Here is a 22,007-nt window from a genome sequence, read left to right on the forward strand (position 1 = left end):
TAGATTAGGCTGAGAGGCTGTTACTGGCCCACAGTCACCCAGTGAACTTCCATGGCAGAGTGGGATTCAAACCTGAATCTCCCAGATCCTAGTCTGAAACTCTAGCCACTACACCACACTGGATCTCCACATATCATTTCAACAAACAGGTCCTCTGAATTCCCAGCTGTCATTGAAAAAAGTAAGTCTAACTCAGTGATACCCACTCAGTGGCTTGAGAACCACATGCGGCTCTTTGACATGCCATCTACAGCTCTTTTGTGCACCATTCCCATGATTCAGGAAAGGGGACAAGACCCTTGACCAGTAGGGCTTGGGGTTTGTAGCGGAAACACTGCCACCAGAAGAATGGGTAAACTGTGAGCCTCCCTGAAGTGGCAGGGAAGGAAGTAATTTGGCTCTTTTTCTTGAGGGCAATTGTACATGTGACTCTCGGTGAGCTGTGGAACAAATACGGATGCTCTAGCTGGTTTCATTATGGAGATATAAGGGAAAAGGCATATCTCTGCAATGAGATAATTTTTTAAAAATGAAAGATGGGAATTCAGTGACCATGACACACAGATTGTTATAATATGGTAACCATATTTTTATTGCCAATTAGAAAACAACATGGAAAAAGCCGTGGGGCCGAGGGAGAGGGGGATGGCCACTGTTGGGGACTAGGGAATGGAAACTAGAGGGAAACCTGCCATGTGGAACCCCCATTACCACAGCTATGGGGAAATTATACACGCCTGTCCCTGTGTGGAGAGCACTTACAACTCATCTCCTGATCTACAACAGGCCAATCAGACCCTGCCCTCATTTCAAAGAGCTAAAGCCTGGCAATGTAACTCTTTTTAAAAGTTGACTGGAAGAAAAGTTCACTGCTAGGACTGTGGCTCAATGAAAGCCTCACGTTCTGCATGTTGCATACTGTGGGAAAAGCTGTGCTACTCACCTGTTGACTGGAATAGCGCCAGACACACACCACATTTCCACAAGCAATGTATTCCCACCATTCCTGCAGGTATGAGTACAAATGGAATGAGTAACATTGTCCTGTCTCTTTTCTGAGGAGCATCTCCTGAAAGAACAATTTTGAAAGCATTCACTGATTAAAAAGCCATACTGATAAGAGTCAAAGAATATGTGTTTGGATACATAGGGGGTAAAAATCTTTTCCTTTCCTATAGTCTGATTAAAGCTCTTTGACTAAAAGTCCTGAGCAGTCAAAACTCATCTGTTAAGAAGCATCATCTAGATACAACACTAAACCAGTGAAAGAATCTTGCGATAGCAAGGGTAAGATTTGGAGATGTGTCAGATACAAGGAGTAAAATTAGATAAGGATGAGATAAGGATAAAAAATTATCCAGATACTGTGTTAGAAACCTACTTCTAAGCCTAATAAAAAAGAGGACACTCTAGCAAAATATGTATTAAAGTATTGATTTTGCCCTGATAACTACCACAAAGGTGGTCTGGATAAGGACTCTTTCTAAACCTTCCCTTCATATCCAGGGTGGGCTGTGCATTCAAATGAGTTAATAAGAAAGCTCTAAAATAATTTGTGGTGGTTAGATAAAAAACATAAGAGGGCAATGATTTTGGTGGGGGAATAACAAAAAATAAAGAACAAACTCTGAGTGCATGAGACCATGTGCTCAAATAATTCCTTTCTCGATATTCTTAATATTGCACTTGACCACTGCAAGTGCCAAGTCCTGAATAATATCAGGGTTTAATCTAATAAGATGAAGTCTTGGACCAGGAGGAAATATAAAAAATCTTTTTTTAAACCAAACAAAAGAAACTCTGAACTTTTCTGAGGGACGAAGGGAGAAATGAGCACGTTGCACCCTTTTCAGACCCAGGGCTGACCTAGGACTCATTTTAAGAGACATGGCCTTCTTTTGCTTTCTTTGGGCCAAGCTACAAGTTACGCCTGACACAGGTTGGACACTTGTCAGCTTCCCTCAAGTTTTGATGGGAAATGTAGGCATCCTGGTCTTGCAGCTTGGCTCTCTGACTGCTGTCCAATGGACTTTTCAACTGTCACTTGTCTGACATTCCACCAAGCTGCCTACATTTCCCATCAAAACTTGAGGGAAGCAGACAAGTGTCCAATCTGTGCCTTTTGTCACTTGTAGTTTGGTTCTCTGTCTCCGTTTTTGCAGGATGTCTCTGCATTGCAGACATACCAGTAAAATAGTCATTCCTTTCCCCCCAGGAAATCCTGGGATCTGTGATGGAAACGGGGCACCAACCTCAAAGTATCAGCATATGCACTGCTACTATTCCTAGGATTTTCAGGGGAATGTCTTCATACTGAAACAACTATAGAACTGATATAAATTTATAGTGTACTTACATTCCTTCCATCTTCCTGTTAAAGAACACTACTATGGCAATGTCACCACCGTAGACCAGGGTGCAACTCACTTGCCAACCTCTAATCAATGGAGACCAATGGAAAGATTATGGCTTGTTAACTGCCCAACACAACCCAAACTTTTACCTTCTGGGGCACAATCTTTCAGACTGATGGACCCATTGGCTTTTGCGCTATAAATGCCGATGGTGCATGTGATAATATCAGAACGGTCTACATCCTTCTCAAGCAGAATTGCAGAGGTGTTTTCTGGAATCTCTTTGCTGCTTTTCTGGTATTTCCACTTGTATGATGGGGTTATATTTTGAGCTGCATCCCGGGTGTCTAGCGCACACCTCACCTGGATGTGACCGTCAGTAGCTGTGCAGTTTAACTGAGGTGGTTTGGGACGGTCTGTGGACAATCATAAGGACAACAACAACAAGCAATTAAAGAGGAAATAGAGTGCTGAAACACAAAAAAATACAATGCCACAGCAAACACTATAAATATACATCACAATTTATAATACATACAAAAGAATATACAGTACAAAAAATCAATACAGTCCAATGATTACAATACCTGAACAGGGATCCCTGAAGAGGGATTAAAAAATAACCAAGACTGAGGAATGATCTCAGCCATGTAAGTATGATATACTTGTGACAGAAATTCTACCCAGTGGAATCCAGAGCAGAGACACTAAATGAGATCTAGCTTAAAACAGCAAGTATGGTTTATAAGAACTTAAAAACAGTACTGTGGTATTTCCCCCCTTTCAAGTTTCCTGTATAGTATTGCCTCCCTGATTTCTTTAGTGTGCTCTTAGATTTTCGCTGCACCTAAAGTTCCCTCTCAGTTTGATTTATACTATAGGATGTCTTAGAGCCAAGCTACAAGAGATGAATTACACGAGGAGGAACACGTGAAGGGAGTTGCAAAGCTAGCCGGGAAGCTGAGTTTTAAAAGAGATCGGAAGGCTTTGTCAATTTCCCTTTCTACAGAGCCAGCAAAGATCAGGCCTCAGAGGGTTTGCTTATTTCCTCTTCACCTCTTATATATGTGAGAATATATGTGTATTTCTTTAAGAGGAGCCAGTTTCGTTGACCATTTTCCTGTTTCTCTAGACTTGGTTCCTTGGGCAAGTAGTTTGCAAGTAGAAGCCTTTTATGACAGCAACCATTTGCCTTTGGCCCTTACCAGGGCTTTTTTCCTGGGAAAAGCGGTGGTGGAACTCAGTGGGTTCACCTCGGGGAAAATGGTCACATGGCTGGTGGCCCCGCCCCCTGATCTCCAGACAGAGGGGAGTTGAGATTGCCCTCCGCGCCGCTCAGCGGCGTAGAGAGCAATCTAAACTCCCTTCTGTCTGGAGATCAGGGGGCGGGGCCACCAGCCATGTGACCATTTTCAAGAGGTTCCGGAACTCCCTTCTACCGCGTTCCCGCTGAAAAAAAGCCCTGGCCCTTACTATTAAGAATGTGTATGCATGTGGGTTGTTTTAGCCTTGGCTTTAGAGCATGACATTCTGTTTACCAAAGTGTGTGTAACAATGAAGCCAGTTCACTAGTCTCTGTCAGTGGAGTTAATGCTTTTATGTCTTCTCCCAGTTGTAGAAGTCTTAAGAGTAGCTCTATAAAATTCAGGGAATGAAAACCTCTATAGAAATATTGGTTAAACTCCTGAATTCTTTAGCACCTATTTTTTTCTAGAAGAGCACGCTCAGTTAAGAGCTCAGATTTTCATAATAATTGGTTTGATAATGAATGCAGGTGTTTAAAAAAGGTTATTCGGCATCAACATAAGTTTAGAGAGCGTAATGTGCAAGCCCTTGAGACTTTACTTCATTTAAAGAATGATTTTAGGTCCATGGAAATAGATCAAGATAGGTAGCCATGTTAGTCTGTCTGTCGCAATAGAAAAGAGCAAGAGTCCAGTAGCACCTATAAGACTAACAAAATTTGTGGTAGGGTATCTGAGAAAGTAAGCTGTGACTCACAAAAGCTCATACCCTACCACAAATTGTATTAGTCTTATAGGTGCTACTGGACTCTTGCTCTTTTTAGGACCACAGTTAGGATTAAATAAATGTAAAGCACTGTTAGAAGGATAGAACTTGTTGAACATTGCCCGTGAGAAATTTTGATTATTGGTAACGTCTGCATTTAGCACTAAAATAATCATTGCCTTCTGCATTCCTGCCAAAGACTGGAAACTTTATTTTTCTCGATTTTATTCTTTTAAAATTAAGCTTTATAACATACAACAAATAGAAATCAACAATGAACACGTTAGTTATGTCACATTTTGGGATAAAGCCTGCTTGATCTGTGTGGATATATTTGTCTATAAAGGTATTAAGACGTTTTGTCATCACTGCAGTCATTTTAGATTTTTTTTTACCGTTCCATAATATAGGAGAGCATTTGTGTTTGCCAGACTAAACTCTAATCCTTTCCAAGCAATGCAAGGTCAAAGGTAAAGGATTCCATATGCTGATGGACTTCGGTGACTGTGGTACTGGACAGACAGAAACTTCGGAGCATTGTTTACTAGAAAGCACTATTTTTCACAGTATTAGGGATTTGTGGATTACTCCTATTTTTTATGATAATGTTGCCAATGTTGAGACAAGGTTAAAAACCTTTGGAAGGTGTGGACTTGGGAGTTGCACTGTCTGTTGCCAAATTTTTGCCTGCGTAATTACAGCGGTTGTTGAGGGTAGGGACAACAAAATTCCCTATGCAGAAAGGCTGTGTCTATGCCCTTTGGGAGAGGTAGAGTCTGCAGAGCACACGTTCTTCAGTTGCCCATTCTATGGAGAGGTTCGTTTAAAAATTATTACCCCACTATTAGATAGGATTCTCAGTCATATAATTACAAATAAAGCAAAGCTTTATTTAGCCGATAAAAACCACATGATCACATGGCAAGTAGCCAGATTCTGTACAGTAATTTTTAAAAGGCGTGAAATATATTTTTAAAGTTCTCAAAAAACTGATGGTTTTTCTTTTTATTGATAAGTGGTTTGGTAACATGATTTTTGTATATTGGTCTTGGTACTGTAATGAAAATGATTATGCCTGTGTAATTAAAATGATAGGATTTTAAGTGTGGTAAACGTTAGGTCGTTTTAAAATTATTTGTTTGTTGCACCTCTTCAAGAAGAGGGATCTGGTTACAGGGGTCTGCAGGACTGATTACTGTTAGGCACTCAGCGGTGGGCTGTCTTTGACGACAGTTTGAAAACTTCAGCGGGTACAGAACGTGGCAGCAAGACAGTTGTGGCCAGGCATTGGCTACAGGCAACGCATTACACCAGAATGTATAGAAGCACGCTAGCTGCACAATCGTTTCCAGGCTCAACTCACGGTGCTTGTTTCAGCCTACCTTAAGGACTCTACTTCATGGGTGAGTCCTGTCCCCCTTCAGAAGCAGGCAACCACAAGGGACAGGTCCTTTTCTGCCATGGCCCCCATTCATGGAATTCCTTTCCCCCTGGTGCTGAAGTTTGATTGTTTTAAGGTGCCAGGATAAGATGTTTTTATCTGAGGAGGCTCTTAGTCGATTGGATTATGATTTTTATAGTCTGGCCATAACAGTGACAGCCAGGGCTTTTTTTCTGGGAAAAGAGGTGGTGGAACTCAGTGGGTTGCCCTCAGAGAAAATGGTCACATGGCTGGTGGCCCTGCCCCCTGATCTTCAGACAGAGGGGAGTTGAGATTGCTCAGCGGTGCGGAGGGCAATCTCAACTCCCCTCTGTCTGGAGATCAGGGGGCGGGGCCACCAGCCATGTGACCATTTTCAAGAGGTGCCGGAACTCCGTTCCCCCGCATTCCCCCTGAAAAAAAGCCCTGGTGACAGCACCCCAAGCTGTGAACCTGATTCTCAACAGAGTGCAGTCTTGTCCAGAAATGACGACACATTCCTACACTGTCTTATTCTTAACAAAGAGCACTTCAGTTATCAGGAGATAGCTTCAATTGACTGACCCTCACACAGATGGTAATGGGGGACAACTCTGCGATACCCCACAACATAAGTGTTGCAGGGTCTCCACAGCACCGTCTTCTGGTGCCCTCTCATTAGGTAGGTACAGCATTATCAGAGCACAACATTTCTGGCACCCATCACCCATTTCAGCTAACCAGTCGATGAGGATGTCATTGCTTTTTTAAAAAAATAAACTTGTATTCAAATTTCCAACATATTTGTAAAACATACAATAAAAAATAAAAGTAAAAGAGGAAGAAAGAAGAAAAACTAAAGAATAAAAAAGAAAAAGCAAAGAAATTAAAAAAAAACAGACAAGCTCATGAAAAACTAAAATAAAATTTAAAAAGGAAAAAAGAAAAAGAGCATCTAAATATTAAGAATATATACCAATTTTCCATTTGAAGCAAACCAAAGATTATACTTATTCTACACTAACTCTAACACTTAACAGTCTCTTCCTTCTTCCTAATCTTCAAAAGCACATATAATTAATTCTTCTCCTGTTTTGAGCAAAAAGTCAGTAAGAGGTTTCCAAGTGATTAAGTATTTCTCCAAAGTCTTTTCTCTAATCAAAGATGCTAATGTAGCCAGCACCACGTATTCCATCATTTTCTCCAAGGCCCTTTCCAGATTACTTACCTTCCCTCGGAACGTCACACCTCGTTGTGGCGAAAATGCGAAATATCACATTTCCTCTCGCGAGTTTTGCGCGACGTCGCGCAAAACTCGCAAGAGGAAATGCGATATTTCGCATTTTTGCCACAACGAGGCACGACGTTCCGGAGGAAGGTAAGTAATCTGGAAACGGACCAGGAGAAAATATGAGGATGTCATTGCTGACGGAATCAAAGCTGATGGAAGATCCAAATTGACAGGGACACACGCAAACACACCCTTGTCCATTTCCCAGTCTCAGAATGCCTGTCAGGGAAATCAAAACAGTACTGACGGGTCAGACTGAAACAGGTCCAGAAAATCCAAAGCAAAAAAATGCCCTGAGCTGGACAGCCACCACGTCTTCAAGCGCCTTGTCCCCCAAAACAGGACATTGCTACTAGTCGATATATATTCAAATCCTTAAGCACATGCATGGAAAACTTACATGAGCACCTGGATGAAGCAATGGAAGGCAATACCCTACCCCAACTTCTGTTCTCAAGCCCTAAGCTGATGCTGCACCCAAACAGAGGGCTGCTTCCAACCCAGGGGGGTGGGGAAATGAAAATGCCCCCCCCCCAAACACACACACACAGGGCTGCAGCAAGCAGTGTAGGAGCAAGCAGGGATCACCTCCAGGAACACCCTGTCCCTGCACTACTCCCTGCTTTCTGCAAATCCCCACCAGGGCCATTTCCAGGTGACTTACCTGGCCCCGGAACGTCGCGCCACGTTGCGAGGAAAACGCGAAATATCGCGTTTTCTGACACGAGTTTTGCGCGACGTCACACAATGTCGCGCAAAACTCGCACAAGATGCGATATTTCGCGTTTTCCCCGCAACGTGGCACGACGTTCCGGGTCCAGGTAAGTCACCTGGAAATGGCCCCTCTCCCCTTTTCAATTGGCACCGATGCAGCACTGATTTCCCCAGGGACCCACCCAGCCTGGAAACCGCCCCTCTCCTTCCCCTCATTGTCTCCTTTCTCTACCAAGAGATTCTCTACGGCTGCAGCATGCTTTGGCAGGGAAATGGAAGGAAAAGTCTTTTTAACACTAAGGGGGGGGGTGGAATTGAGCAGCAAAGTGGGCTACCCCATGCTGCTACGAAACCACTATCCAGACGGTGGCTATGGGAGGAGCACGCAAACACACCAGTGGCCACCCTACACTTCCCCCTTTGAAATGGAGCAAAATAGGTTTTGCTTTTCTTCAAATTCAAGGGGAAAGCCCCAGGATTTCCCTGAGTCACACACAGAAGCAGGTCACAGTCTGCAAATTCCCCTTTGATCGAGGGGTTTCCTGCTTTCCATGCCAGTCAAAATCCCCCTGCGGAGGCGACCCAATGGGCACAACTGAGATCATTCTTAGTGCCTCCAGGATCTGTCCTGGGCCCTTTGTCGTTCAGCTTCTTTATAAATGACTTGGATGAAGGAACAGAGAGGAAACTCATTAAACTTGCAGATGATATGAAATTGGGAGGGGTGATAAATACATTAGAAGACAGAATCAAGATTCAAGGTGATTTTGTCAGGCCGGAAATCGACCAAAACTAACAAAATGAATTTCAACAGAGATAAATGTAAAATTCTGCACTTAGATAGGATAAATCAAAAGCATAATGATAGGATGGGGGAGACTTGTCTTGGCAGAAGTACACGTGAAAAGGATCTAGAGGTCGTAGTAGATCATACACTGAACAAGAGTCAGCAGTGTGATGAGGTAGTTAAAAAGGCAAATGCTATTTTAGGCTGTATCAAAAGAAGTAGTGTCCAGATTCCGCAAAGTGATGGTATCACTTTACTCTGCTCTGGTTAGACCTCACTTGGTGTACTGAGTTTTGGACACCACAGTTTAAGAAGGATGTTGAAAAACTGGAACGTGTCCAAAGGAAGGCAACGAAGATGGTGAGGGGTCTGGAGACCAAGTCCTATGAGGAAAGACTGAAGGAGCTGGTTATGTTTAGCCTGGAGAGGAGGTGACTGAGAGGTGCTATGACAGCCCTCTTAAAGTATTTTAAGGGCTGTCACATATTGAATGGAGTAGTTTTCTGTTGCCCCACAGGATAAGCAAGCTAAGGCAGCTGCAAAAAACGATCAAAGAAAAGTTAGAGAAAAACTTGACAGTGCACAAATGCACCATGATGTTGTAGAAAGGGTTGGGGTGCGGGGGAATGCCTTCCCAACAGCACTAACTTGTGGGCTAATAATGACCTGTATGGAGAAGCCCTAAAACAACAGAAAAACCCCAGGTGTACCTCCAGTCAGTCAGATACAGCTAGAATGTGAGTCCATCTCACATTACTCCACTCTCCAAGATATAAGGACAGATGGGCTCACATTCTAGCTGTATCTGAAGAAGCGAGCTGTGTCTCACAAAAGCTCATACCCAACCACAAATTTTGTTAGTCTTATAGGTGCTACTATACATGACCAAGTCCTCATATTTGTCAGGGGACAAAACTAGGAACAATCACCTGTGTGAGGGGCAAAATAGTAAAGGGTCCAGTAGCACCTTTAAAACTAACCAACTTTATTGTTGCATAAGTAACGGTTGCATCTGACGAAGAGAGCTGTGGTTCTCGAAAGCTTATGCTACAATAAAGTTGCATCTGACGAAGAGAGCTGTGGTTCTCGAAAGCTTATGCTACAATAAACTTGCATCTGATGAAGAGAGCTGTGGTTCTCGGAAGCTTATGCTACAATAAAGTTGCATCTGATGAAGGGAGCTGTGGTTCTCGAAAGCTTATGCTACAATAAAGTTGGTTAGTCTTAAAGGTGCTACTGGACTCTACTATTTTGCAACTACAGACTAACACTTCTAACTCCTTTGGATGTGTGAGGGGAGTTTTGTGTCTCCAAGAAAGCACACCAGCTCTTCTTTGTTTTTTGCTCAGAGCACACAAGGAGAAGCAGCTCTACCCCCCGCCCCCCACTGTTTCCACATGCAATGGGCTCCATTGTAAAAATCATATGAACAGTGTGTATCACTGAACTAACTTCCCTGGACAGAATCTGCCACCAAATTCTCTAATCCCTTTTTAAAATCTATCCAAACTGGCAGCCATCATTAATCTGTGGCAAAAATATATATCCATAAATTACTAACAACTCGATTACTAACAGTTTATTAGCAGCAGGATGTTCTTGTGCCTCTTGAATATTGCCACTTACCTAAAACGCGTAGCGAGAAGAAGGTGCACTGGTATTCCTCTCCAACTAAGACTTCGGCTCTGTATTCTCCAGTATCGTTCAACTGTAGTTTTACAAAAGTCAGTCTGCCAGACGTTGGATCTAGCTTTACTCTGCCCTCTAAAGAAGGGGTAAACCAGAGCTTCTGATCCCATTCTGCTACTTTATCCCTTCCTCTCTTCCATGAGATTTCTGTCAGGCTGCCATTCACCTTTGGCTCCAGAGTGGCTTCTTTTCCATCAACGCCAATAATTTGGAAAGGGGGCTTCGGCTGACAACCAAGACAGACTGTAGGAAAGAAACACAAAGAGGCACAATTAGCTGCCTGAGACATTGGTAACTATGGGTGCCTTATGTTCCATTAAAATGGGAGGAGAATGGCGAGACGTGCGTCAAAACCATCATCACTGTGAATTTAAGAGTGTCACATTCATCATAAAATGTCATCTTTCTCATGAAAGGTTATGTATAGATCTTATATTTTAACTAATAGTCATTGGTTGGACCAATTTTAATTTTCTATGATTTCACTATATAGTGATTGTTTCTGATTTGTACTGGTCAATGACCGAATAAAGACATTGATTGATTGTCACATTACAGTCTGGGAGACCCAGGCTTGAATCTCCATTCTGCCACAGAAGCTCACCAGGTGTCAGGTAAGCCTCGAGCATATCTGCCATGGGTTAAATGTTCCAGCATATGTCATGTGTTATGAGTTTCTTGCTAGAATACTCAATATGCCTCTGAGAACATGCAGAGTAAAACCTGTTTTGCTGAATGGTTGCTAGCTGCTTATCTTGCAGGTGTTTTGGTTATGACTTCCTGGCAGGCCTGGGAACTCGGCCTTGAAGTTACAGCGAGACTGCACCAAGCCTCTAAGAGACTGAGAGCCAAACTACAAGTGATGCCTGACACAGGTTGGACACTTGTCAGCTTCCCTCAAGTTTTGATGGGAAATGTAGGCAGCTTGGCGGAATGTTGGACAAGTGACAGTTGAAAAGTCCATTGGACAGCAGTCGGAAAGCCAAGCTGCAAGACCAGGACACCTACATTTCCCATCAAAACTTGAGGGAAGTTGACAAGTGACAACCTGTGTCAGGCGTCACTTGCAGCTTGGCTCTGAGTAGAGCTCATCCCTTCCCTCCTCCCCTCTTTCCAGGCTCTACGTGCCAAAATCCTCACGCACTTCCTTTCCCACAGGGGTGGGGGCACGGGCAGGGACTGTGACCTATAATTAACCTTGCTTTGCTACCTTGGACCATTCCAGCCAATACGCCTGTCCTAGTATCTTGATACTGGTATTTTCCTTTAATAAAAAACAACTTTAACTCATGCACCGGAGTGATGCAGTGAAGTGTTTTGGGGAAATACCTGGCAAGACCTGACACCTTATGATCAGTCCACACTTTTAGTGTCTTCTAACCAATTCTCAAGCCAGTCACACTCTCTCTACCTCACAGGATAAAACAGAGAATGATGTAAGCCATTCTGCGTCCCCATTTGGGAGAAAACTGGTGTATAAATAAAGGAAATAAAATAAATCTAACAAATGCCCAATTATTACACTAAAAATCCTCTGGAAAGTTGTCAAAGTGACTGTAAAATGGCTGGACATAATACTGGGTTGCTTTCAGGCAGGCCCTTTAGGAAGGGCAGGGGAATTCCCCAGGGGGTTAATTTTGATTTTTTAAAGTTATTATGGGTATTGGAGTATTGTATATTTTGTGTGTTTTGTTTTGGTTAATCAATAAAAGTTTTTTTTTTTTACAAAAATAAATCTGTGAGAAGTCCAGAATAGTGTAGGACACTTTGCCCACCAATCGTTCATCACTTTTATCCACGCATAAATCAAGATGGGTAGCCCTGTTAGTCTGTCTGTAGCAGTAGGAAAGAGCAAGAGTCCGGCAGCACCTATAAGACTAACAAAACCTGTGGCAGGGTGTGAGCTTTGGTGAGTCACAGCTCACTTCTTCAGATATAGCTAGAATGTGAGCCTATGGCCGTTTTCACACGGCAGTTCTCACACGAAACTGCGCCAGGAAGATGCTGTCATTCCGGGAGCTCGGCGCAATATTCCGTGGCCGATAAGCAGTGTAAAAACAGCCTGTCATTCATTCGCTATTGTCATTTGGCATCTGAAATCACTCTACTCTCTCAAAGATAAAAGGACAAATGGACTCACATTCTAACTGTATCTGAAGAAGTGAGCTGTGACTCACGAAAGCTCGCACCCTACCACAAATGTTGTTAGTCTTATAGCTGCTACTGGACTCTTGCCCTTTTCTACTGATCCAAGCACAAAGAAATTCAAGCTAGAACAAGTTTAGAGAAGAGCACTGGGGAACATTGTATCCTCAGTAGCATGGAAAGGTGACTAGTTTGTGAGATTTATAGAACAGGAAACCCAGAGGGGATAGGACAGCTCTCTTTGAACCCAGGGTGATGGAGTGGTGAGAGCTGTGAACTTGGATCAGTAGGATCTGAGTTCAAATTCCTACTCCGCCACAAACCTCCTAGGGTGCACTTGGCCCATTCACTCAGCCTGACCTGCCTCATAAGGTTGCTGTAAAGATAAAACTGTTGCATCCTCCTGAAATATTTTTTGCCAGTCCTGTTATGCCATGCCACACATACTCCCTCTGCCTAAAAAGTCAAGTTCTCCTCCCACCAGGCAGCAGGCTAAATAGGTGCATAAGGATCAACCTTTAGCTACTCTCCAAGAGTATCTGAATAAGGGAGCCTTGACTCTTGAAAGCGTCTACCCTGAAAATCTTGTTGATCTCTAAGGTGCCACTGGACTCAAATCCTGCTGTTCAACAAGAAAGGAAGTCAAGCCTGTCTGGCTGCTAGAATATAAACAGGAGGGGGGGGTTGTTTGCACTATTTGACTTTTGCATACCCATGGAGCTAGCAAGCCCTGACAAGCAGTGCTCTGCCGCAGGAGGCCAAAGGGTCTGCCCCCGAGCGAGGGGCTGCTAGCTCAGCCAGCAGCATGCAAGCCAGGGACTGCCAAGTTTCTAGCAATGCCTTGGGTGGGCCACTGAAGCCACAATCCTCTCTCGGTACTGCAAGCTCTGAAGTAGCCACATGTCTAAACAGCATCCCAGGAAAGGTCCTTCCGTCTTCATCCTAGCCCATCCAAATGAAGGCTTTGGCAACTGTTTGAGAGAAAGAGAGAGAGAGAGAGAGAAAGAAAGAGAGAGAATACTCCAAGCCAAGCTACAAGTGATGAATTACACTTGCCTGGCAAATGAACAAGTGGAGCGCAAGTGGAGGGCAAGTGAACAGGGAGGAATACACGTGAGTCTGTTCACTTGCCAGGCAAGTGTCATTTGTCACTTGTAGCTTGGCTCTCCAATGTGGAAAAGAAATTCCCAAGCACGTGTAACTATGGACAAAAAGGGTTGGATGCTGGGAGGTTGCAAATGCATTTCAGAAAGAGGGGAAGGTGCCAGGAAGGCTGAATTGTGACTGTACATCCTCCTGCTGCCATGGCCGTCCCCAGAGAGCTGGAATGGGGGGGGGCGTAATCTAATCTGGCCCACAGTCAGTAAAGGAATATACATCCCTGACAGATGCCCACCCACCCACTGCTTACCCACCTCCCAATTGCAGAAAAACATTTTTAAAACGGCTTTTGTCTTTCACACATGCTCAGCCCCAGCAAGAGGTGCTCCGAGTGCTTTGTTCGGCTCTCTGGGTGGGACAGGAGCACCGTCTCTCTAGGCAACGCATATCCTGCAGGTTCTCTGTAACTCTCCCTATTTATCGCCCCTTCTAAGGGCTGCTCCTTTGATTGCACAGGAAATGAGCTACCAGAGTAAGGCAAACCTAACAAGGAAGTGATACTACAGTAAAACAGCAATGAGGAAAATGTGCCCAGCACGTTTCGCAAAAACAAGTGAACTAACAAACCGTTTCTGCATCTTGAAGTGGGGCTGCCTGCCAGGGAGAAAGCTGGGTGCACTCTAACGGCCAGCCACTTGCACCAGCTGAGCTGGAGTTTGCACTCCATGTAAAGTGACACATCTGAAGGCGCTGAGTCAAGGGCTTCCATGCCCCAGCAATTTCCGGAAAGCCTTCAACTCTCCTAGAAGGCAGGACATGGTGGTGGAGTTACATCCATCACACAGGACTTTGGCACACAACTGCCATGTGGCTATTCTGAAGAGGGCCAAAAGGTTTAAATAGCTTTAGCCAGTACTTTGGTTAACTGTTATTTGTGGGTCTGAGAAAGGCATATTTTTGATGTTGGTACCGTAATAATTAATGGGGAAAAATGTAAAATAGCATTGTCTGCTAACTTTAATGGATTGGAGGGCCTTCTTGTGCCTCTTTTCATGGAGACAGGGTTTTTTTTCCTCTGTTTCATGGAGACATGCCTCTGTTTCATGGAGACAGGGTTTTTTTTCAGGGGGAACGCGGTGGAATGGAGTTCCGGAACCTCTTGAAAATGGTCACACGGCTGGTGGCCCCGCCCCCTGATCTCCAGACAGAGGGGAGTTGAGATTGACCTCCGCGCCAACTCCCCTCTGTCTGGAGATCAGGGGGTGGGGCCACCAGCCATGTGACCATTTTCTCCAAGGGCAACCCACTGAGTTCCACCACCTCTTTCCCCGGAAAAAAAGCCCTACATGGAGATGTGAAGGTCTGGGGAAAAATTGAAAATATTTGGACAAAAAACCCCACCTATGATTTCCCCCTCCTTTCCTCCAAGGAATTTATTTTTCTTTTATTTCATTTATACCCTGGCTTTCATCCCAATGGGCAACCAAAGCGCCTTGTGCTTTCTCCTCTCCTTCCTGTTATCATCACAACAATCCTGTGAGGTAGGTTCAGCTGACAGTGTGACTAGCCCAAGGTCACCCAGTGAAGTTTCAAGGATTAAAACCTGGGTCTCCCAGATCTAGCCTGACACTCTTGACTACTACATCACACCAGCACTCTTCCTCCCCCTGATTTTTCCAACAGAAAAAAATGGGAAATTGTGGGGGGAGGCACTCTAGGGGAAAAAACTCCTATGAAATAATTTTCTCTTTTTGTGTGAGAAAAAGCTTGCTTTACAAAGCATTTCCAATCATTCCAAAATAAAAGCGCGGATAGATTTTCTCAATTTTTCCAATAAGAATTTAACGGGAAATTCTGGAGAGTGCTGAAAAAATCTATTATACTGTGGGCATATCCAACATTTTCAAGATTTTTTTTTTCATAAAAAAGGTAAATAATTTTGACAATGATTAATATGCTATAATGGGTTCAAGGACAATACATAAAAGAGTTCACTGTTTTCAGTATCATCAGGTTATATAGATTAATATCCAAACATGCCAGCAATCCGACCTGTTGTGAGTCTATGAGGCAGTTTCTATCTAACTAATCGGGCCCAAAGCTGCTCTCCTCCATTTTATCCTGACGACACCCATGTGAGGTAGGCAGAGAGAGTGTAACTGGCCCAAGTTTTACTACAGAACTTGCTTTCCGTCTTCAACTTTTACTTTTTTCCTATCAGATGGCAAAAATTTGAAGAACCATGTGCTATGGAGCGCAGAGTGCAGCAGCTTGCCACTCTTTCTCAACTATTAGGCATACTTACAATTTTTCTTTCACAAAACATTTATCCTTCTAAATTCCATCAATATTCCAAATAGTACAACTTTATCAAACTACCACTGTTAGTCTCTTGCCATGAAAACCCCACCAGGGGTCTCCATAGGTCAGCTATGACCTGACGGCGCTCTCCACCATCGTATGCTAATTTATAAACAATGCATTTTATGATGTATAGTCGAAGGCTTTCATGGCCGGAGAACGATGGTTGTTGTGGGTTTTCCGGGCTGTATTGCCGTGGTCTTGGCATTGTAGTTCCTGACGTTTCGCCAGCAGCTGTGGCTGGCATCTTCAGAGGTGTAGCACCAAAAGGGCTACACCTTTGAGTTTCAAAAAGTTGATGGTCTAAAAGTCCTGGGGCAACGTGGACAAAATGCCACTGGGCCAGCTGTGAGGAGGGGGAAAGTGAGTGATGCTGTCAGGTACTGAGTACTGTTTCCCCTGACACAAGACATTCTGTGAGGAAGGGGCAAGGTGCACACCCAATCTCCCACCTTCACAGCCGAATAATAAATTTTCTTACGTTTCCTTCAAAAATCGTGATATTTTCCACTTTCAAAATCCCAATTCCTTCCTTTACATCATCTTTCTTTACAGCCACCCATAGCACCACAAATGGAATCAAAAACCTGCAAGGGGGGCACTCAGGGCTAAAATGTAACGCAGGTTTGCAGATGAACAAGCCAGATGGCTTCGTATCTCCATTCTCTGCAAATTCCACAACAGCACCGAGCCTTTTCTTTGGCCAGATTTAATGTTATGCCACCTGCAACCCTACATGGAAGATTTCAAAAGGTGCCATATTCAGCTAGATACTGTCCCTGTAAGCTAGGCTGCATTGAAACCATCTCACATATTCTTTTCTATTGCCTCTTTTATGTAGAAATTCGTAGCAAATATCAAAATTCAGTTCTGGAAAATAAGATGAGACGTTCCAACCCCGCCAAGATCTACTTCATTCTGAATGACTCTTCTCCAGATATAACTGAGAAGGCAGCTATATATCTGCAATGCGCTATTAAGTGCACTCTGATAATACATAAAAGAGATATTCTAATGATCTATTTATCTATTTGTAACCCTAGTGCAGTCTGTATATCATGCTTCACTCTATGTATTCTTATGCCTGTGAGGGCGAACCTTTTTGAGCCGGAGTGCCCAAACTGCAACACAAAACCAACTTATTTATTTCAAAGTGCCAGCACTGCAATTAAACCTGAATACTGAGGTTTTAGTTTAGAAAAAACAACTCATACAGTTGTCCCAACTAATTAACATCTCTCTCTCTCTCTCTCTCTCTCTCTCTCTCACTCAGGAGCCACGAATGAAAGTAAAGCAAGTTAAATCAAAGCAGTTTGCCCTTCTTTACACCAGCAACCCGGCTTGCAAGCACTCTCTCTCACACACTCACTCAAGAGCCACAAATGAAAGTAAAGCAAGTTAAATCAAAGCAACTTACTCTTCTTTAGAAAGCCAGCCCCAGCAGCCTGGCTGCTGCCTCCGCTTCCTGCTGCTAAAGAGATGGGCAGCAGGGAGGCAGCCTTGAGGAAAAGGAATTGCGTGGGCAGGGCCAAAACCCAAGTGATCTCTGCTCAGAGCTACTGGAACGCTGTTGCAGGTGTTCCCCCTCCAAATGAGCCCTGGATGTAGCGATTGGTGACTTGGCTCGCGTGCCCACAGAGAGGGCTCTGCGTGCCAGCTGTGGCACACGTGCCATAGGTTCGCCATCGCTGTCTTATGCCAATAAAGGACTGACTGACTAACTGACTGACTGACTGATTGCTAAGAACGGGAAAAGCTAAAAAACTGTTGAAGAGTACAAAAAAAACCAACTAGAGGGGTTGGGAGTGGGGGGGGGGCAGATGAGGTAGGCTGGAATGCCTCCCCTCTACCTGGAGGAGAGTGTAGCAATACTGAGAACAGGAGCTAGAAAATGATAACGTGCATTAGCATTACAGTACTCTGGGGTTGGCCTTTGTCTCTTCCCAATAAAGGAGGCTGAACATTTCAACAGCAAAGGCAACATCTTCCTCATGTGACACTTGAATTCATTCCGAGAGACTGCCAGACATTTTCACACTTTCTTATCCACAGGCTGGAATGGGATTTAAGATTTCTTGGTCAGTATGTGTGTGGTTTGCAAAACCTGGGACTCCCCACTCATTCCAATGTTAACCAGCTATTATGCATTTATGACTCCCTCCCCTCTCCCGGTCTCAGGTTCCCAGGTGCCCACTGGTTGCAGGCAATCTCCCGGGAGTCTGCCTCCTTGCCTGCCAATCTGCCAGCGATTGGCAGGAGGTGGCAAGCCTCCCGGAGACCTCCCGCCACCAGCAGGGAACATTCCCTGGGAACATTCACAAAACTGAGGTCGTTGCGCCAGACGCAGGTGTGCTCCCACACTTTGCTGTGGCCAATTTTAGCCCCAAATGGGCCAGAATTAGCCCTGCACAAAGGGTGGGGGCACGCCTGTGGCCGGTGCAACAATGTCACTTCCTGGAAGAAGACACGCTGGAGGCACAAAGGAAGTGCCAGGTCCCCCAACTCCTGCTGGGAGATTGTGAGGACCTGGCAACGCTACCCAGGGGACTCAAAGTGGGTTACATCATTCTCTCCTTCTCAATTTTATCCTGAGAACAACCCTGTGGTGTAGGTTAGGTTGAGATGGTGTGACTGGCCCAAGGCCACCCTGCAAGCTTCTGGGACAGGGAATCCAAACCCAGGGCTCCCAGGTCCTTGTCTGACATTAACTCTGATACCTTAGGGATGTCCTTAACTGTTTTTGTTTTGCAAAGGAGAGGCTATTTTCCACCCTCCCCATCTGTGATGCCTTTCTCCCCAGTATGGACTCAAAGCAGCTGATATATTTCTTCTGTCCTCCATTTTATCCTCACAGTAACAACCCAGTGAGTTAGGCTAAGCTGAGACTGGTCCCAGTTGGTCAAGTGGACTTATTTGGGAGGGCTCGCAAAACCATTTGTTAGCTTCTACGGGTTTTTACGTGTATGTTGTTTTCATTACCGTTGCTACCTGCCTTGACTCGGGTTTCAGAGACAGCCGGGTTAAGCCCATTCTGAATAAATACATAAATGGTCTGCCTAGCAAAGACCACCTCACAGCATCAGAAGTGGACTCCAGCCCACCAAAGGTGCTGCTGCAGAAAGATTTTCAGGCACCATGAAACCAGGGTTACCAACCTCCAGGTGATGGCTGAAGATCTCTCGGAATTACAACTGATCTCCAGGCCACAGAGATCAGTTGCCCTGGAGAAAATGGCTTCTTTGGAAAATAGACTCTATGACATTATACTAGGTTTGCCAGCTCCAGGTTGGTAAATTCCTGGAGATTTTGGGGGTGGAGCCTGGAGCAGGTCAAGTTTGTGGAGACGGACCTCAGTGGGGTATAATGCCATAAAGACCACCCTCCACAGCAGCCATTTTCTCCAGGGAAAGTGATCTCCATGGCCTGGAGAGCAGTTGTAATTCGGGGAGATCTCCAGCCACCACCTGGAGGTTAATAAGGGACAACTACCGTGATATTAGACCCAGAGGAGTTACCGTGATAATCTAACTATGTGAATCGCAATGAGAACTTCAACTGGCTACGTCAATGTTGGCAGCTTTTGAGTAGGTATGTATTATGAGAAAGCAACTGTGTATATTTACACAAAGAGTATAACAGCTTAATTTCACAAGAGAACTTTGATTAAACTGTAGTAGTAGTTAGTAGTAGGAGCAGTTTATCACGGTGGTGGTCCCTTAGTCTTTGTACTGTGATCTTTTTTTTTTTAACCACCTGGAGGTTGGCAACGCTACATCATACCAACTGAGGACTCATTTGTCCTACAGAGTCTCTCAGTTTGCACTGGCAGCCAAAACAATAAGATCTAAGGTGGTACCGAATGAGGCTGTTTCGTGATTCCTGGGATAGTTTGGCATACTGTGCTGTTTTAATTCATTGTAAGTAACTTTTACAAACTGATAATGGATGTAACCAAGGCTTTTTTTCTGGGAAAAGAGGTGGAGGAACTCAGTGGGTTGCCCTCTGAGAAAATGGTCACATGGCTGGTGGCCCCGCCCCCCCCATCTCCAGACAGAGGGGAGTTGAGATTGCCCTCCGCGCTCAGTCTGATCTCTGTCTGGCGATCAGGGGGCGGGGCCACCAGCCATGTGACCATTTTCAAGCGGTTCCAGAACTCCGTTCCACCACTTCCAGCTGAAAAAAAGCCCTGGATGTAACTGTTTACTAGTTGGTGTTTGGTAAATTGTGGCAGCCTAGGGCCACAGACAAACTTTGGACTTGGACTGAGGTCTCTTCCCCTGCCCAAATCCGTCCTCTCCAGGCTCCACTCACAAATCTCCAGGAATTTCCCAGCCTGCAGATGGCAACCGTTCGACGAAACAGAAAAGCGTGCTGAGCACGTCCGTGCACCCAGGACGCATCTAGGCGCGCCCCCACTCCCCAACTTGCAGCCCAAAAGCGTCAAGAGCTTCCCGGGGGGGGGGGAGGAGAGCCAAAAAGCGTCCTGCGCTTTGGAAAGCAGCGGGGCGAGGGCGGCTGGGGCGGCGGCGGCAGAGCGGGGAGCCCAGCAGCGCCCTGCCGCGGCCGAGCCCGGCCAACGAGCGGCGGCCGGGCTCGGAGGCGCGCCAGCAGCAAGCAAGCAAGCAAGCGGCGAGGGCGCGTCCCTTACCCGACAGCGCGCAGAGCGCAGCCACCAGCCGCCCGCCGGCCCCCGGCATCGCCCGCCGGCCCAGAGGCGCCGCTCGCCTCGCCAGGCTGCTGGAGCGAAAGTGGAAGCGCCGGGGGCCGCCCCGGCGATGGCTGCTGCTGCTTCCCGGGCCCCTCCCTCGGAAGGCGGGCTCCGGCTGCTCGGCCCGGTCAGGAAAAGCGGGCCAAGGCGGCGCTCTGGGGAACCTCGCCGGGCGCCTTCCCCGACGGCGCGGCCTGGTGGCGGCGAGATGCAGGCGCCGCGCTCGGCTGCCAGGCTCTCCGGTTGGCCTCTCTGGGCCTCGCCAACCACAAACGTGGAATTGTCTTTGGTGCAGCCTTTTGGGAAAGGTTACAGTCAGTGTACTTTTTTTGATGCCATGAGGCTGGGAACGTGCATATTTTTGCAGGGTCCTTCCCCACATTGGCACCATCTCCTTCCTTTCAACCACCACTGCCCCTTCAGCCAGAGCTAAAGGGCTTCCCTCCAAAAAATAAATTAATAATTGGCATATTGCTCTAGCTCAACATTGTTGTCATGATGTCCCAGTTTGCCGCATGCATTTGTTTAAATGTTCCTAGCCTTTTTCTTTGCTAACTTATAAGAGGAAATGTGCAACCTACGCCTTCTCTCATAACTTTTGCAGTGAAAATGGGTAGAACTTTCTTAGAAAAATGGAAATTGGAAACTGGTAGATTGTGGCAAGAATATTGTGGCAAGAATTGTAGATTGTGGCAAGAATATTGCACTATAGTGATCTATCCTTTATTTTTTAATTTCAGTGCTATGGGGGGCAGAATGGCATCTGTGGGTGTGGAGCTGAGGCGGGGAGGTACATTTGCTGCTGCAGGAAGAGCTTCATGGATGATGGTTGCTGTGGGGTCTTTAGCTACGGGCTGGGCACACATTTTAAAAGAAAAGATTTTGTTCTGTTGTGAGAGAGGTACTTAGGGTGGGAAAGCTATCTTGTAATAGGGATGTGCAAAAAACCCAAACACCCTGTTTCAGTTAATGTTGTAGCCGAAATAAATACAAAACTAAATGGTATCCATTTGAGTTCTGTAATACTTGGTTCTTGTCATTATTTTGCCAGCTGTTTTTTTTTTTAGTTTACAGTTTGTGGAGGTCAGAGGGAGAAGAAGAGGAAGTGCTAAAATCAGCACAGAAACTCTGCTAGTCCCTTCCCCACTGTAGGCATAGTGACAACGAAAGTTTCCTTGTGCTACCACGCTGCCAAAGCGTACCGCCAACCAGGGGCAGCTCTGCCCAGGATATTGCATCACTTCCTTTGCTGCTGCGACCAGGGTCCATCCAACCCAGGAAACAAATCAGGAAAAGATTAGGAAAACAAATCAAATGGATTTAGGAATACGGACTTTAGACTTTCTTAACACAGAGCAAGTGAAAATTTGTAAATGACACATATTTGTTTTGGAGAAAATCGAACCTCGTTTTTTTAGGGGAGGGGTCTTTATGTCTTCTCATTTTTC

The 22,007-nt window shown here is 45.2% G+C and overlaps 1 protein-coding gene across 2 annotated transcripts in view; it reads right to left on the bottom strand.

Moving 5' to 3' along the window:
- Positions 1–20,641, bottom strand: part of CD58 (CD58 molecule) — a 39,277-nt gene extending 18,636 nt beyond the window's left edge. For both annotated transcript variants that reach the window (XM_055002759.1, XM_055002758.1), the window contains exons 1-4: positions 20,500–20,641; positions 10,182–10,487; positions 2,504–2,770; positions 944–1,069 (exon numbers count right to left, since the gene is read on the bottom strand). In XM_055002759.1, the coding sequence (XP_054858734.1) occupies positions 944–1,069; positions 2,504–2,770; positions 10,182–10,487; positions 20,500–20,548 (748 nt within the window). In that variant the 5' untranslated portion in view covers positions 20,549–20,641. The remainder of the gene's footprint in view (positions 1–943; positions 1,070–2,503; positions 2,771–10,181; positions 10,488–20,499) is intronic.
- Positions 20,642–22,007: the final 1,366 nt, after the last annotated feature.

This window comes from Eublepharis macularius, chromosome 18 (genome assembly GCF_028583425.1).
Source record: "Eublepharis macularius isolate TG4126 chromosome 18, MPM_Emac_v1.0, whole genome shotgun sequence".
Taxonomy (NCBI): domain Eukaryota; kingdom Metazoa; phylum Chordata; class Lepidosauria; order Squamata; family Eublepharidae; genus Eublepharis; species Eublepharis macularius.